Source organism: Ictalurus punctatus, chromosome 3 (assembly GCF_001660625.3).
Source record: "Ictalurus punctatus breed USDA103 chromosome 3, Coco_2.0, whole genome shotgun sequence".
Lineage (NCBI taxonomy): Eukaryota > Metazoa > Chordata > Actinopteri > Siluriformes > Ictaluridae > Ictalurus > Ictalurus punctatus.
The window spans coordinates 5,981,722-5,998,662 of NC_030418.2; the positions used below are offsets into that span (position 1 = coordinate 5,981,722).

At 39.1% G+C, this 16,941-nt stretch overlaps 1 protein-coding gene across 2 annotated transcripts in view; it reads left to right on the forward strand.

The window, feature by feature from the left end:
• Window positions 1-397: 397 nt before the first annotated feature.
• mcph1 (microcephalin 1) overlaps window positions 398-16,941 on the forward strand; it is a 39,823-nt gene continuing 23,279 nt past the window's right edge. The window contains exons 1-13 of one of the 2 annotated variants that reach the window (XM_047154383.2): window positions 398-827; window positions 2,269-2,329; window positions 3,216-3,307; window positions 3,392-3,510; window positions 5,858-5,945; window positions 6,144-6,246; window positions 6,711-6,848; window positions 6,950-7,036; window positions 7,237-8,181; window positions 8,516-8,619; window positions 13,670-13,707; window positions 14,987-15,149; window positions 15,874-15,951. In XM_047154383.2, the coding sequence (XP_047010339.1) occupies window positions 2,293-2,329; window positions 3,216-3,307; window positions 3,392-3,510; window positions 5,858-5,945; window positions 6,144-6,246; window positions 6,711-6,848; window positions 6,950-7,036; window positions 7,237-8,181; window positions 8,516-8,619; window positions 13,670-13,707; window positions 14,987-15,149; window positions 15,874-15,951 (1,992 nt within the window). In that variant the 5' untranslated portion in view covers window positions 398-827; window positions 2,269-2,292. Of the gene's footprint in view, window positions 828-2,266; window positions 2,330-3,215; window positions 3,308-3,391; window positions 3,511-5,857; window positions 5,946-6,143; window positions 6,247-6,710; window positions 6,849-6,949; window positions 7,037-7,236; window positions 8,182-8,515; window positions 8,620-13,669; window positions 13,708-14,986; window positions 15,150-15,873; window positions 15,952-16,941 lie in introns of those variants that run through there. The other variant, XM_053679449.1, reaches the window with a different exon arrangement.

Below are 16,941 nucleotides of genomic sequence, written 5' to 3' on the forward strand. Positions count from 1 at the left end.
CTTTATGTTTTGTGTCACATAACATTATTAGTCTTAAACAATGCCACAGTATATTGTCACATGTAGCCTTTGTTGAAATAATTATTGAGGAGTAAATTTAAGTCTAAACCTTTCTTACCTCCTTAATGTAGTAGTCTAATACAGTAAAGCACAGGTTGCTAACCCTTGGTTGTGGACTATTGCTTTCACAATTCAGATTTTCTCTGCTCCCAGCACACCTGCTTCAACTTAATCAGCTAATTAAAAGCTCTTCCTGAGTCGAAGTGGGTGTGTTAGGGCACTGAAAAGAAAACATTAAGAACTTTAGAACCATAGGCCAGGGTTGGAAATGGCTTAATGGTTCTATGTAGGAGTGATTTGTTTTGATTTATTTCTGGAAGCACAACAACCCAATGTTTTTTTTTTTTTTAATGAATTCTTGACAAGACGAAGAAGCTAATGTGTACACATAAATAAATGGAGTAGTCCTTTAGACAGTAATTTGGTTGAGTCAGGTTAATTCTCGGAAGATTTATGTCGTTAGCTTTAGTATTTTCACTACACAACCTCCCCACTGCCGAGCAAATCCGGTAGGTGGTAGTAATACGCCCAGTGTCCCAACAGAAACCTCCATGAAGAAGAAATGCAAACCCACCCGCGAAAATGTGCTCTTGGTGAAATAAAATGTCGAGGTCCAGAATGACATAAGAGAAAGAATAACAGTTATATATATGTATATATATACAGTAGTGGCTAATCATGGCTCCTTCACTGAGCCAACCGTGTTGGTTTATATAGTAGTGACAACGCAGAGTTATCTCTGTGAAGCGAACACGGTGGTATTTAAGGTAAGGTAGGCTCACTAATTTAGACCTGGTAGTGAATTTGTTTTGAATATCTTTTTCTTTAACCTTTTAATAATCGACAATCAATAGATATCATGCTGCAAACCGCTTTTTAAATCCGGTCTTTAGCTATGTTGGGTATCTAGAACTAGCATCAGCGTGGTACAGAAGTGGTGTATTTGCTAAGCTCACAGTGCTAATTTTGGTAAACTAAATAAATAAGTACACTTGTTTACACGATGTGATTTCAGATCACAGGGATGCAGCTGTGAAAACCTTGAACTGGATTGTTTACTTAATACTGTTTAAGAATAAGGCCATTAATGTACACCTAGTAATCAGAACTTTCTGATGTGAGATTTAATAATTGAATATGAGATTCAAGGTGGTGCAAGTGAGGAATAACACACCGCCTGGCATGCTGTTACGGGAAAATAATCCACAACAGATGAGTTACTGTTACCGCCACTTGACCTGGATTATTTTCCTTTTCCAGAACGTCTCGAAGTGTTTTATATCACAGCATTTTCTCAAAAATGTGCTAATTTTAATTACTTAATGACACGTCAGACTTTTTATCCATTTATACAGGGTGTCCCAAAAGTCTTCATACATACATAGGGGACTATGTTCGCCAGCACCAAATCGGTTGTGCCTTCATCAGTGGATGTTCATGGATGTCCATGTCTCGGTTCTCCAGTCTTAATATAATAAGATATATAATTAATTATATATAATGATGTACAGGGTGTCCCAAAATTCTTCGTACATACATAGGGGACTATGTTTGCCAGCACCATGTTGGTTGTGCCTTCATCAGCAGACATTCTCGGTTGGTCCACAACACTTCTAGTCTTTTTGAGTTTGTTTAAGTTTGGCAACAGAATTGTGTGTGATGTGCTCGCCATGTTTCCTGTTAAAGTTCATCGCAACCTGCCACGAAAATGATTTCGATATGTTCTATATATAATATAAAGTAAGTATGAAAAATCTTGGAAGACCTTTTTGCTAAAAACAAACAAAAAAGTGTTAATTTCCCCTATCTATGGAGACTTTTGCGACACCCTGTAATTAAACAAGGCAAGTTAGTTCCCGTTCACTCTTACTTAAAACAGATATAAACAGGCTTCCATCACCAGACTCTCTTCTTGAGGTAAATAAGACCAAAAAACGCATCTTACAAAATATTGAAGAATTTCTTGTGGTGGAAAACATACTGACTGTTATACGTTGGAGACGCTTTCCTTTAATACTATATAAACTGCTCCGAACAGAAAGTGTCAACATATCAACAGTTGAATATATAATATTTTTCTGTATTGTCTATCAAAGTGTAAGAGAGAATTATGGGCAAGATTGTTTCCTAGCTCATTTACTGCCAAGAAGAGATGTTTTCGCTGTGGAAATGGTGTGTTGTGGTTGATTTGAATGTTTCTTGTGGCAGGGATAAAGACTCCCCAATTCAACCATGACATCAGAAAAAGTTCCTGCACCGGTACTCAAAGGTACTTCTTTTCTATTTGTTATTTAATAAATATCTCGATGAGGCGAATTGCTTGTGCTAGCAACAAGCACAGATAAGGCAATATTGTAATAATAAATATTGCTGGTTTTGGTAATGGTTATGGTAAGCTTGGTAAGCAAAAATTCAAGACTAGTCTTTTAAGATTTATTTACTTGTGATACTGTGCGAGATGAAATCTCAGCCGAATGCTGTATCGTGTGCAATAACCTGCTGTCCGGGTCAGATTATTCAACAAACATCAACTATGATCAAAGAAAGTCACTGTGTTCTGAACTTTAGAACATCTGTTTTAGCAAAGTGTAGAGATGTGGGGGGAGAGCTTTACAGACTAAAGGAATAAAGTTCTGCTACATCATTCTCTTTAGGTAGAGGTCAGGCAAGGGCTAAATACCACTGACCCCACAATCAGTGCGTAGTTATCAGCATGTAGGAAACAGTCATAATAGGCCAACATGTCAACAGCAGACAGTAGACTTCTAGGCCACTAGAAGTCGACCGATTGATCGGTTTTGCCGATTAATCAGCACTGTTAACCGATTGCTGGAACTATAAGTTATCCGCAAAAATCCAAACCGATCGTTTTGTCATTATACAGTACGAGAGCAGCCTCTAGAGGCGAACTAAAAACTGACAAATGTTGATTTATTTAAAGTGTTTTTTTTTATTCATTTTGGATGATAGATCTATTATTATTTTTTATTTGGAGTGTTCCTTTTTAGTTCAGTTTGGATGTATATATTTCATTTACTTTCATATTAATAATTTATGTGTGTGTGTGTGTTTTTATATATATATATATATATATATATATATATATATATATATATATATATAAATTTTGTTTTGTTTCCTCTTTCATAATACAGATGTCGTGGCGTATGTGGACGTGTGGTCCGCGAGTAAAACGGAGAATTACTCCGATCCCTTTATTCAACAGCTTCGGGATATGGGCGCTCATGTGAGAGAACTTGCTGAATGTTTTCGCACATGTTTTCATATATGTGAAGTTGCTAATCGATATGATTTTCTCACGCAATTCCAGGTGTGTAAAACACTCAACAAACAAGTCACCCATGTAGTGTTTAAACATGGCCATCAAGCCACGTGGAATAAAGCGAAGAAAATGGGTGTGAAGATCGTGTCTGTCCACTGGGTGGCCAGGTAAGCTTAAAAACTTACAAGCTGTAGTCTATACTAGCTCTCAGAAGCATGGACTTTGGGTGCTACAATTTTAAGGAGCATACACGATGTGATGTAAACGGTGACCTCATGTTAAATGAAATGATTTAATAATAGTTTGGATGCTGACCGCTTTCATACATTAAAGCCCCGCCGCATCAGCAGGGGTGAGAGACAATTTGAGTGTTGGAAATGTGGGCAAAGCAGTGCAATGCGAATTATTATAAATGTACAGTTGGACAAAAAGGATTATAAACTAACTTTACCTGTGTCGAATATTCATTTCACTGCTGTCTAAACCTTTATATCTGCTGGACACTTATTTAAAATAACTCATAATATCCTAATGATGATAAATCAGACTAGAGGTCCCAAGAGTTGCTGTTTCATACAATAAGAATCAGCAATAATGATATTATATAACATCGCATAGTATAAGTGTCATCTAAAAATGTCTTTACGACAGGGCTGGGCGATATGACGATATCATTTCAACATAGTATGCTTTTCTAAAATATTGTGGAGATCATGATATCTTTTTATTAAATGAAAAAATAATAATAATTGCAAACTGACTAGAGGAGCTAATGTTATGCTTAATTTTTTAAAAAATTATTTAATCTATCTTTTTTTCATCCAATGTTAAATATATTTTTAATTTCTTTTAATAAATAAAAAATATACTTTTAAATATAAAAATGAAACAAAAAAAAACTATTACTGGCAGTTTGTGAGCAAACCTGTACATCGTGATGCATATTGTGTATCATAGAAATCGTGATAGGATATTTTGGCATATCGTCTCCCCCTACTTTTCAATAACATATTCATTAAATGAATCCGGCGACATGATAGAACAACATAGCTAAAGCTTCCGTGATGCTTCAGGTCTGTGGTTTATCTCAAATCCAAAATCACAGTTGATCTTACCGAAATTCAAAGTTGGACACACAAAATCAAGTTGTCCTGAGCCGTGCAGTTACAAGCATAATTAAACCTTTTTCTTTTTTCTCTCTCTCTTTTCATTTCATATTTGCAGACGTTAATACCCAGACAGCATATCAGCATCCAGTTGATGTTTCAGGCATGCTTCTGCAGAGATCTGATTACCGGTGTGATGTTAATACTCACCCCCAACCATCTCTCTTGCATAATTTAAATCAGTAATTCATCATCCCTATTCCAGTATGGAAAAACGTTAAGCATTCTGGACATCTAACTAATAGATTAGTCCCCTGCGCTGTTACCGTAGAGCACGTTTGAGACGTTTAATGGATAGCGCATGTATAATGCACAGCTGCTTCAGCGCATGTTAGCATTTCTTGGTGGTTTGATTTATGTTGTCTGGGTACACAACTGAAGATCCATCATTGTAGTAAGTAAACACTGCCAGATCTGCTGCAGTGACTAGCAAACGTGGATGTGAAAATATGTCAGATTAGAGCTTAGAGTTAATCTGGCTTGGTATCAAATTGACCAATAAACTGAATGCCCGTAAGGTACCTATAACCCATTCTGAATGACTATATCCCATAGTCATCTTAAATAACTTGTATTTACCAGTTACTTTGAACTGATGTAGTTGCACTGAGAAAGCATTTTCCCCTCATATATCGTAAACAAGTGTCATTCCTTATTTACTACCGCTGACTACTAATTTTATGGCAAGAGTCTGAACCCTACAATCATTACAATAGAAAATAATATATATATAAAATGCCACAAAGGTACTATAATTTGGCAAGTGTGGTAGTCAGTCCCATGAGCTCCGAACTCCCCAATATTGGGCGGCGCTTGCAATTTTTCTAAATGACCACAGATTTTCCACAAATTTGGGCCTCATGATGCATCATGTGACGTCATCACAACGCGCATTCAGCCAAAGCCCTCTTCGATTCACGTGCATCAAACATGAGTACAGCTAAAAGGTCTGATTTAACCACAAACGTCACTCGAAAGGCCGTGCAAAACAATTTTGTGCCGTTGCAGTTTCACCAATTCAGGTAGTTTTCCACACAAAAAAAAGCACAGTTGCATCGCAAATTTTTGAAAAAGCCAAAGCAAAATCGAGCATTTCCGGCTACAACAAAACTCAAACACAAAACCCTGTATGGACTGAGTAGTAATCTGACTGTGTGCACAATGTATACCATGTAGGACATGTAATACTTATAAAAAAAAATACAAAAAAGGCAGCTGTTCAGTGTCTCAGTGAATACACATTATTTTACTTTGCTAAATCTTGAATTGGATTTCAAGCTGATGCTAGACATACTGACAAGTAGACATTCTTGCCATTAAAGGCCAGTACGTTGTCTATTCTGTGCAGGTGCAAAGAGAACTGCGAACACGCCGATGAACACCTCTACCCTGCTTACAATGAGGACTCCCAGCTTAGTCACTTGAAAAAGAAAACAGTAAGCTGATTGGTCTAGCCCTTTCCTCTGTCTGCTTTGTCATCTAGTATTTACTGTAGAGCAGATTCAGTATGAGAAGGTGCTATACAAACAAGGAATTATTGTTATTTTCCACTTAAACATAATATGCATCTAGATGTCAAGGATTTAATCTTCTGGTGGTGTTTTTTGTTTGTTTGTTTGTTCGTTTGTTTTTAGCACCGGTGCATGCAACCCAGGGACATTCCTCTAAGCACCCCTAAGCGCTTGAAGAGAAAGCTGGACAAAATGATGGAAGAACTGGCCCGCTCTTCTCCCGTAGGCAAGAAACAAAACGTTTTTCCTTAGCGTCTTTTCTCCCATCCGCAAACCTGCTAACCTTTTTAAGTCGTTTACATTTTAAGGCACTCTGCATTCGAACACCAGAGTGCGCTTAAAATATACAGCAATGAAAACAGCTGATGAGCCAATAGACATACGAGTCTGGAGTGATCGGCAGTTGCACAGGTGTTTTGAACTCTCTGATCTGAACTGACACCTTGTGGAAGCCCCTCCCCCTTCCCCTAATCTACCATGATCTCCCGTTATCAGATTATTCTCATAATCGTTTGACCGTGTGCTCTCTTAAGTGTGAAAGCAGCAGGAGCTGGAAAATCGCTCCAAATCTTTAAGCTCGTTCCTCAATCAGCACAGACGCGTTTCGAACAGTTCGACTATACGTTATTCCTCTTAGGGGTCGGCAGGTCTGCTTCGGTAGGACTCGACATGACATGTATGCTTGTACAGTTACAGATCCAGACACATCTCCGTTCATTATTGATGAGGAGAACGGGATAGTGTACAGTCCCTCTTCTAAAAGGGCTGACACCATGGCTCAGCGGCTGAGGGAAATGAGAGCACAGCGAGAGAATCTCTCTCCTACTGGTATGTCTACATGTTTTGTTTTTTTTTTTCTTTCAGATGCCTGGAGCATTTGATTTATCCCGTCCCAATATCATTTTTCATGCAGATTTTCTTTTTATCAGCTTCTCAAATGCAGGGCTCACCAATGGATGACTCTACAAGGCCATCTCTTGGGGGCACGCCCACAGAATTAAACCTACTGCTATTGGGTGAGGCCATAGCTCTCTAATTTGTTAATGTTTGTATGATATAATTAAAAGTTAACATCAATATACAATGGAATTATGAATCACATATACGTTATGTATGTAAGTAAATTCTATTTAATGATATTTCTGTTTATCGCCAAATCATTGTTTTGTGTGTGTAACCAATAAAATTTGATTTGATTTACTTTGATTTCATACAGAGGAAGAAGAGGAGGCTTCAGATTGTTTGTCCCACACCGGTGAGAAAGATGTGCACGAACAACACAAAAAATTATCGACTAAGAAGACATCTAACAGACATGTTGAGAAGACACCTCCTGACTTGGATGCGGGTGTGAGGTTCAGCTCGTCAGGTGTTAAACTACCAATTAAAGTCCCACAAAATAAAAAGCGAAGCAGATCCTGTTCGGAAGTGACGAAACAGTCTTCTTTAGATTGTTATGTGAATGCGGTATCGTCAAAAAACCCAGCTTCACCTCTGTTATCTGAGCCTCAAGCCGGAGCAACAGAAAAGCCTAGACAGTCATTAGGCAATAGGGAAAAATCCCAAATCAGTTCCTCTGTGAGCAGTATGGAAACTGGAGTAAGCCAAATTCCTCAAAGCAGAAAAGAAATAAAGACCTACAGTGACTTGGGTGATCGTGACGGAACACGTTCGCCGAAATTTGCTTATTCCTCCAAAAGCAAAGACCTGAAGATTAAGAAGGTGTTTGATAAAAAAAAGCAAGCGGACGTGCCTGGTTCTGGTGACCGTTTCGATGCTCGTAACGATAACGACAATGACGACAGCGTGTTCGAGGACTACTTCACTTCAGTCAACGACGCACCAAAGCGGAAGGTCCTGGTCGTTCACTCGGCTTCTGACGGAGAGCGTTTACCTTCTTTCGACCTGGAGCCTCTGTACAGAACAAGACGTAAGAACCGTTTGCAGGAAAATTGCAGCAGGAACACCAAATCCAACACCTTAACCGATGGCGGCGGTATCCCGGAGGAATCGGGCCCAGCAGAGGAAGAAGAGTTCCCTGCACGTATGGGTGCATCTCTCCCGGTTCCCAAGGAGTCCGTATTTGAGAAGCCCGAGCAAGAGCCTGCTGCAAAGAAACAGAGGAGGAGAACCAAGCAGAACTCGGTTACTCTTTCAGAAAGTAAGGATGATCGAAAGCTATCCAAACATCCCTGAACTTATTTACAGTAGACATCATTTATGAATGTAAGACAATACCATAGTATTATCAACTGTACAAACATAATTGAAAATAATGCACACTGATTAGAACTTGTGTACATTTTGTTTAGCTTAATTACTAGTTCCAAATAAAACATTTCATTGATCTTGTGTATTCTGTATCACTGTGGAAGCCTAAGGCGATGCTTGAGAGCACTTTTTGAAAGCACTCAACTGCACAGATGCACCTGTGGTGTGCTGCTCTAGTCTAAAGAGTTTTTTTTTGTTGTTGTTTTGCGTATTTTCATCTGTAGGCACACACAGTAAAAGCACTTCAGATGGGCTCACTGACAGATGTACTGAATTGTGTAGCGACATGAACACAAAACGGATTGTGAAAATGGATAAGTACATGAAGGTAAAGTAATTCGAGCTCCCACATTTTCTTTTAATAAATAAATAAAATCAAGCCTGTAGTGTAGTTTCCCATCTATTCATTCATCTTTTCATTCAATGCATGCGCCGGATTGTTCACAAATTGTTTATACCTTATCTAAGCAATGGACAACTGAAAGGGTAGTATATCTGAAACGGTCAGGGAGGGAGGTTACACTTTGGCAGAGCTCCATTTTTTTGTTTGTGAATATAATCATGTGAAATGAGAGATTGTGAACGTGTGCTTTCTTACCTCCGGTTTCCTGACCAACACCCAAAAGTATATGAAGATATTTGTTTATGTATCTTTTCAACCAAAGCATAAGTTGGAATACGGGTTCCCCAAGTGTTTGACTCTAGAGCGCTTTTTAAACTCTGCCCTTCCGTCTCTATGGAGCATTGCAGCACGGTTCAGAAATGGAGCGTAATAACTGACTTTGAAGAAAGAGTCGTTGTTTTGCCTCTCTCTTTTGTTGCCTTCTTGACTTCCTGTGTGTGTTGTCTTTACTTCTGGGACATTGCACCTGGTTGAATCCTCCTTTCGCTCTCCTTCAGCCACGACGAAACTCTCTCTCTTGTTCGCCGAGTGGCACAAGGGGCTTTTCATCTCCCCGTTATCTTTATTTGATTTTACTTCTATATGACCTGTGTCCGAGAGCACATTCAGTCATGTCTTGAGCAGGTGAGGAGCTCGATTGTTCCACGGAGCTGCATTGTGCAGAGGTTTTGAGACGTGGCCGCTTGACATCACCTCCAGAAGTGTTAAAAGGAGTACACGAGCAGGTATTTTGTTAGCTTGTATCAGCGTAGATCAAAGAGAAGGACTGGGTGAGCTCATGCCGGAGCCCGATGTCTGGTGTGATAAGTGATTCAGAGGATCAGATCTGTTCTTCAGAGAATGAAACCACACTGCTGGGACGGTCGTGCTTGCAAAAGGTTAATTGGAAATGACGCAAAAAGTTCACTTTGGGTCCAGATTATTAGCAATCTTCAAAAATGCCTCTATTTTCATTCTTGTCAAATCAATCAGGAACGCTAGGATTAAATCCTAAAAATAAATAACACGCTCACCCCGTTCCCGTTAAACCAATCAGAGAACATGGTGCAGCTCTTGCGTTTTAAGATTTACGAATAATGTCTTTTGGACATTTTTGTAGTAGCTTTTTTGAGCAATTCCAATATGTTCATGTTCTTGGTTTTGAAGCACTACAGTATAGCTCTGGCAGTACGCTTAGGGTCCTTAGAAGGTGTTGCAATGTCTACACCAGTCTCAAGTGTTTGACTCAAGTCAGTCTCAAGATTGCCTTTATATTTGTCTTCATCTGTTTTCATCCCTCACCCCTGGCCAGTTTCCCATTCCTCGAGTTCATGCTGAGGAAAAGCATCCCCACAACATGAAAACGATGCTACCACCCCCACGCTTCGCCCTAGGCATGGTGTTCCTGTGGTATTGCTTTTCTGCCAAACATAGCACTTTGCGTGTAGGCCATAAAGTTCATGTTTGGTCTCTTCAGACCAGAAAACCATTTCTGCATATTTCCCGAGTCTCTAACATGCCTTTTTGGCAAACTCAAATATTTGTTTTTAATCTTCTTACCACTCTTCGATAAACCTGACCTGTGGGAGCTCTCCAGCTTTATCACAGTTACCCTTGGCCTCTTTGTTGCTTCTCTACTTAACGCCCTCACTATTTAAATTCTCTATTGTAACACCACAAAACACACAAAGGTTAAAAGGGTGAATACTTATGCAAGGCGCTTTACAGAAAGCCAAATGTAGATTTAGATCCCTAAAGCTGATTGGTGATGTCTCTTGTTAAACGCATTATACAAGTAAAATGAAATCAAATTGAACCCAAGCTGTGTGTATTTGTGTCAGTTTTAGAAACGAGTAAATAGATGGGACTATTTGCTGTTTCGGTTGTATACAGGAATAAGAATTACTATAAAAGCAGTGACTGTGTTGACACAGCGATAGTGTAACAGCACTGCTTCAAACTGTTTCTAGACTGAAGACTGTCTTGTTAGTTTCTGACATCATTAATTCCAGCACCACAACCCTTTTTATTATTATTATTCTTGGTAAAGGGACTTGTGGCTGGGTTATTGGACCGTTCTCTGAACACTACAGCGCAGGTGCTTGTGATCGGGCTCATCCTGACAGCTTTCGTATGATCTCATGGCTGAGCCGGTGACCCGTAAGAAAGAAAGGTGGAGGAATTGAACCACAGCTGTGACAAGTGCAATATGACCTGCAGTGTCAAAACAGCAAGAAGTGTCGAATTAAATCAGAGACGACACCAAAGCCCAAGCATGAACTCATTGTATGTTGCACTAAGGGGAAATCTTGAAACGAGACAATTGGCTTGATAGGTCAAGTGCTTTATATAGCGTGTGGCTGCTCCCTGAGTACATATGCAGTTTGAGCGCCCTTTCACTTTGAATAGAGGCCTCAATCATATCAGAGTGCATGAACCGGCCACCATGCTCGCTGTGTCATACCCAAAAGTATTTCCTTCATTTGTGCTTGGGCGTATTGGAAACGCGCGTTTTAAAAGGAGTTCACACCAACGCTTGGGTTCATGCTCTATTGCACTGTAATGCTGGTTGGTGCGAGATGTATCTCCTGTTACAAAACATGTCCAGGAACATGCTAATCATAAAATCATCATAAAAGCGATTCCGTACGCTTTCCATACACGGGAATGTTTTTTCGTTTCTGCTTGTTTTTAAGCCGCTTGTTTTCAGCAGAGCATTGTAAAGGAAACGCGTAAAAGCCTTAATGAACGATGACTGAAATCCACTGCCGTTCTTCCTGACTTAAGAGAGTGCGTTTTGGCTGTATGAGTAAATAGAGTGCACAAACAGGATAAGACCTGACAGAGCTTGATAAATCTCGTGCTAATTCATTTGTTATTATAACAACACGTCTCCTGACAGTAACGCGAGCTTTAGTTCGAACGATAGATTCGATTGAACGTGCTTGTTCTGATACGGTATGGTTTCTAGACTGGAGTAGCAACAAATTCGCTTGTATGTCTTGTAAACAAAGCCTAATCAATGATGCGGTGATATTTATTGGAAGATTTTTATTAGCCGTTTGTTTATACTACCAAATAGTCTCTGGTGTCGGCGCTTTGTGACGATCATTACGTTTTCTGCCGTGGGAGAGTCTTCAGGTTGGTCATGTGATTTCTGGTTTCTTGGTAATGACTTTTTTTTTTTTCTTAGCTTCAAGATTGAGAGAAGGAACGACTGTTTGTATCTGCAATAACATAAAAGATAACAGGACCTAACTTGTCTTGAGGGCGTTCTACAACGTTAAATAAAACTTTCAACATCCCATCGTCATTTTTTTTTTTTATTCCTTACTCGTAGCATAAATTGTTCCAGTGTTGTTGTCAGGCATCAGTGGTAACAGTGGAATAGATCATGATTGTAGGTAAAGGTAATATTTGAACAACAATTCTTGCATAGCTTGTTAAAGCATTCTTGTTCGACTCGGCATCCGTGGGGGGTGGGGGGTGGGGGGATTACTTCAGTGTGAAGAGAACATCCTCTTTCTGAATGCTGGTGATCATATAGGCACTGACCCAGAAGTGAAAGGAGTGCTTAGTCACATCACTAAAAGTAGAACAATATACCAGCATTCAATAACACGCCGTGTTTTTGTAAGAGAAGTCTTTCTAGGTCAGATGATGACTGAAGAATGGGCCAAAAACAACAAAAAAAATAATAAAAAGGCTTAGCGTTTCAAGATCTTGAGTTATAGCTGCAGCTCTGACGGTGCTGACTTGAGTAAAGAGCTTTCTTCTGTAACCCAGACCCGGTTTAACACAGAATTTTGGTTTCACGGATCCACAGGTTTATACTTGGCTCATGAGTTGAAGTCGTATGTGAAAACGTAGTTTATATAATTTACAGACTTCCAAACAGGTTAATCAAATGGCAGTTATGATTGCTAAAGTCATAAAGTTTTACATGCATACGAGCACATACACGACTAGGAGGCACGTCTGTGCACCTGGCTGCATGGTTGTCAATAACCATATCAATAAACATGTTATGTATTATGGAAATGTTTTGACTTTTCTGTGTGCTGATGGAGCCGAACCCCCAACTTCCTGTGGTGGGAGCAGAGAGGAAGCTGTGTGTGTGTGTGTGTGTGTGTATGCATGCCTCTCGCTCATGTGCTCGCACCGAGGACCTGCCATCGTGGGGCCAGAGTAGAGTACTCGGAGTACGTTACTGCTTTTTCCCTTCTTCATGGCCTTGGACTTGTGTTTCCTCTCCACTCACCAAATACGCAGATACATCCGGCATGTGTTTCTCATGCGGGTGTGTGATCTGCTGTGGTGTTTACCGTGTTGCCTACCAGTAACATCCCTAATCAGAAAGCGAGCTCGTTATTCCAGACCCCTCCGGAAGTATTTGAACAGCAAAGCCGATTCTATTGTTTTCGCTATTATACGTTGAAAACATTTGGGTTTGAGATCCAAAGATGAATATGAGGCGAACAATCAGAAATTCAGCTTTCATTTCCTCCTATTTATTCATATCTAGAAGTGTTGAACCTTGCGTTTGAATACACCACCTTTGTCTTTTTTCTTTTCAAGTGATCAAAAATATTGGAACACATGCACTGTTAAGTTGATTCCTTTAAAAACAACTTCATTTACTTTAAGACCATCTGATTATTCCATTACTTTTGTGCGCCTAAAAATTGGGTAGTCTGATAAAAAAGGTGCCGTGTTCTGACTTGTTTAACACGTCTAAATGTATGTATGTATGTATGAGGAAATGAAAGCTGAAATTCTGATCTATCCTCTCATAGTCATCTTTTGATCTCAAACCCGAATGTATTCAGTGTATAACGAGAACAAAAGAATTGGCGGCCTTTCCGTTCCAATACTTTTGGAGGACATTGTATATTAGCCGTGTGGAGAATTCTTGGTTTGTCATGTTCTGAATGATTACTGGTTGATATTTACATAACCCTAATTTTAATGTTTTTTTTTTTCTTCCCCTTTTCAGAAGAATAGAACGTTAGTAATGACTAGCATGCCAACTGAGTAAGTATGTTCAACTAGCCACCAACCTATCACACATTTTAAACATTGTTAATTGGATTAGTTAATAAAAACTTGTATTACAGTGTTATTGAATTCTCGAATCAGAAAGTGTGGATTAATTTTTTCTAACAGCAGCTCTGACAGTATTTCCGTCTACAGTTCAAATGATGGGTTTGTATTAATGCACTTTATAATAAAAAAAAAAAAATTATTCTATAGTAACAGCTCAAATGGGGATAAGACTAATAATAAATAGATTTTTTTTTAAAAATATGGACAATGAATATGGTAACATTTTCTGTAATGTTTATTTAACATTTTTTGGAAGGAGTCTCCGGTGTCAGCTCTTTGTAACGGTTATTCTTTATTCCAAATGATTTGGCACGTTTTAGTTCTTGTTTTCTTGACTTCTACGGTCAGTCAGAGTCCACTGATGTTTTCAAGGAACTAGCTGAGGTAGATGGACAGAGAAATTTGTCCGTTTTCATCGCTGAATTAGTGCAGCATGTCTGACTAAAGACTAAAATGGCATATACGCTCTTCAGCAAAGGTGACTTTCAAAATAGTAGCACACACAATCCGTCTTCATGGTTTTTTTAAAACCATGAATTTCTTTAGTTTGCTGCTGTTTTTAAAAGAACAACGAATTATTAAATATTTACATTTTTTGTGCCTTTTTTTTTTGCAGCAAACTACTTGAATCGGCGAAATTACAATTGCGCGAAATCATTGTGCACGGTCTTTCACAGTGATGTTTGTTAGTAAATGAGACCTTTTAGCTTCACTCGTGTTCTACGCCCATGAATCAGAGGGTTTTTGGCTGAATGCGCAATTTGATGATGTCGCATCACGCGCCTTGGCCCAAATCTGCGGAAAATCTGTTTATAAATTGCAATACTGTGGAGTTTGCTTGATTCTGCTTTGATTTCTGCGGTCGGGAAAATCCTGGAGGGACTGGGGGTTCGAGCGATGTTTATAATATTAATCAGTCAAACAAAAAGAGGAGATTGAGTTTGTCTCACAACCTCATTTGTATATCAGCTGACCCACAAGCTAGGGATCTAACTCGTCTCCTGGACGTTCCACAACATTACACGGAACGATAAATAGTTAAAAAGCACGAGGTGTCGTCGATTTAATAAATGAAATGTTACCGTGATTGGCGGATTGCTGTAGAACAAGAGGAATGCAATGTTTCATGCCTCTTTGAGTATAATAGTATAGCAAGTTGTATTCTTTTACCACACTAACACCAAGCATGATCTCATGGTCTCATTAGGAAACAGCAGACGGTCATACAGGTGGTGAACTCTCTGGGCGGCTTCACTGTGGTTGACACTGTGTGTGAGAGCACGACGCACGTGGTGTCCGGGAGTCCACGACGCACCCTCAATATCCTACTGGGCATCGCACGAGGATGCTGGATTCTCTCCTTTGAATGGGTGTGTGCTGCTTTGTCTGCTATACTTCGTGTCCCGGAGCGGCGTTATACAATTCCACATGAGAACTGAATAAAAACTGAGCTAACGAGAGTGCTGTATAGTTTAACTTCAACACGTATTTCCACAAACATCTATTTTTCCTCAAACAGAAGTTTCCCCTATAATTAATTCATTAATTTAGTGAAGCCTCCCCTGAAGAGAAGAACAGCTCAGAGCATCTTCCTGTAGTGTCTTACAAAGCTTGAGAATCTTGTACCTTACTTCAACGTGGAGCATGTCGAGCTTCTTTACATTCTTAGCTTTGTGTATTCAGACTCCTCTTCAAATCCGATTCGGTTCAGTTCAGCAGTAACCTCCAGCCAGAGGTAGCCATGTCCATGTCACAAAAGTCTCTGGATCACTAGCTGTAAAACAACCCCAAGACATCATCCTCCATATTTTACACATCATATTTATATATATATATATATATATATATATATATATATATATATATATATATATATATATATATATATATATATATATATATATATTCATTCTTTAGGAGTGTCAGTAGTTTTCCATACATGGTTTTGAGGGAACGTTACTTAAAATTTTTATATATATATATATATATATATATATATATATATATATATATTAATGTGTGTGTGTGTGTGTGTGTGTGTGTGTGTGTGTGTGTGTCAAACTGAATTTTTTATTTATTTTTTCCCCCTCCTAGATCTTATGGTGTCTGGAGCACCGGCAGTGGGTTCCAGAGGAGCCGTATGAACTATCTGATCAGTTTCCTGCTGCACCGGTAAGCTGAATCAAATTATATTTAAAGGGCTCTCGCCTATTTAATGACATATTATTTAATCACAGAGTTAAAGTGTGGTTTATTTACTTGCATATGCATTAGTCACACGCATTAGTCTGCTATTAACACAGCTTGCGTTATCATTTCCCTCACTGGTTACACTTGTTATTCGGAACACCCGTACGCCTGTTCATTAATGCAATTATCCAATCATGTGGTATCATGAGCCCAGTGCATAAAGTCATGCAAATACAAGTCAGCAGTTCAGTTTCTGTGAGAGTCTGCCCCAATTGTAGCCTCAGATTTTGTTCTTGACTGATAGGAGCGGAACCCGATGTGGTCTTCTCCTGTTGTAGCACGTCCACCTCAAGGTTCGGTGTCTTGTGTATTCTGAGATGCTTTTCTGCTCATCACGGTTGTAACGAGTAGGTTATTCGAGTTACAATAGCCTTCCTGTCAGTCTGAACATTCTACTCTGACCTTGCTTACCTGAGGGATGTTTTTATGTTTTAACTAGAGACTGTTGTGTGTGAAAATGCCAGATCGGCAGTTTCTGAAATACTTCATCCAGCTGGCATCAACAAGCACGCCACGGTCCAAGTCACTGATATCCCATTGTCCGTGTTCTCATATTTGATGTGGACGTTAACTGAAACCCTTGGCCTGTATCTGCATGATTTTATGCACTCAGCAGTGACCACACGATTAGATGATTGGATGATTGTATGAAGCATGTGTATAGGTGTTCCTAATAAAGTGACTCTCTGCTCCCAATTGGATGAGTATTAGCTTTTAATGAGCAAGTATTAGTGTGAATTGTTTCAATACTATACAGAGCAGTATACTGTATTTCATTATAAATGTACCTTTCAAACCTAAACCTAAAAAATAAAGAGGTCCATGATTTATTGTATTGTTTTTTGTTTGTTTATACCTAGCTCAGTTTGAATGTATGAAGCAATGTGAATAAAATCTGATGGTTTTCAAAGA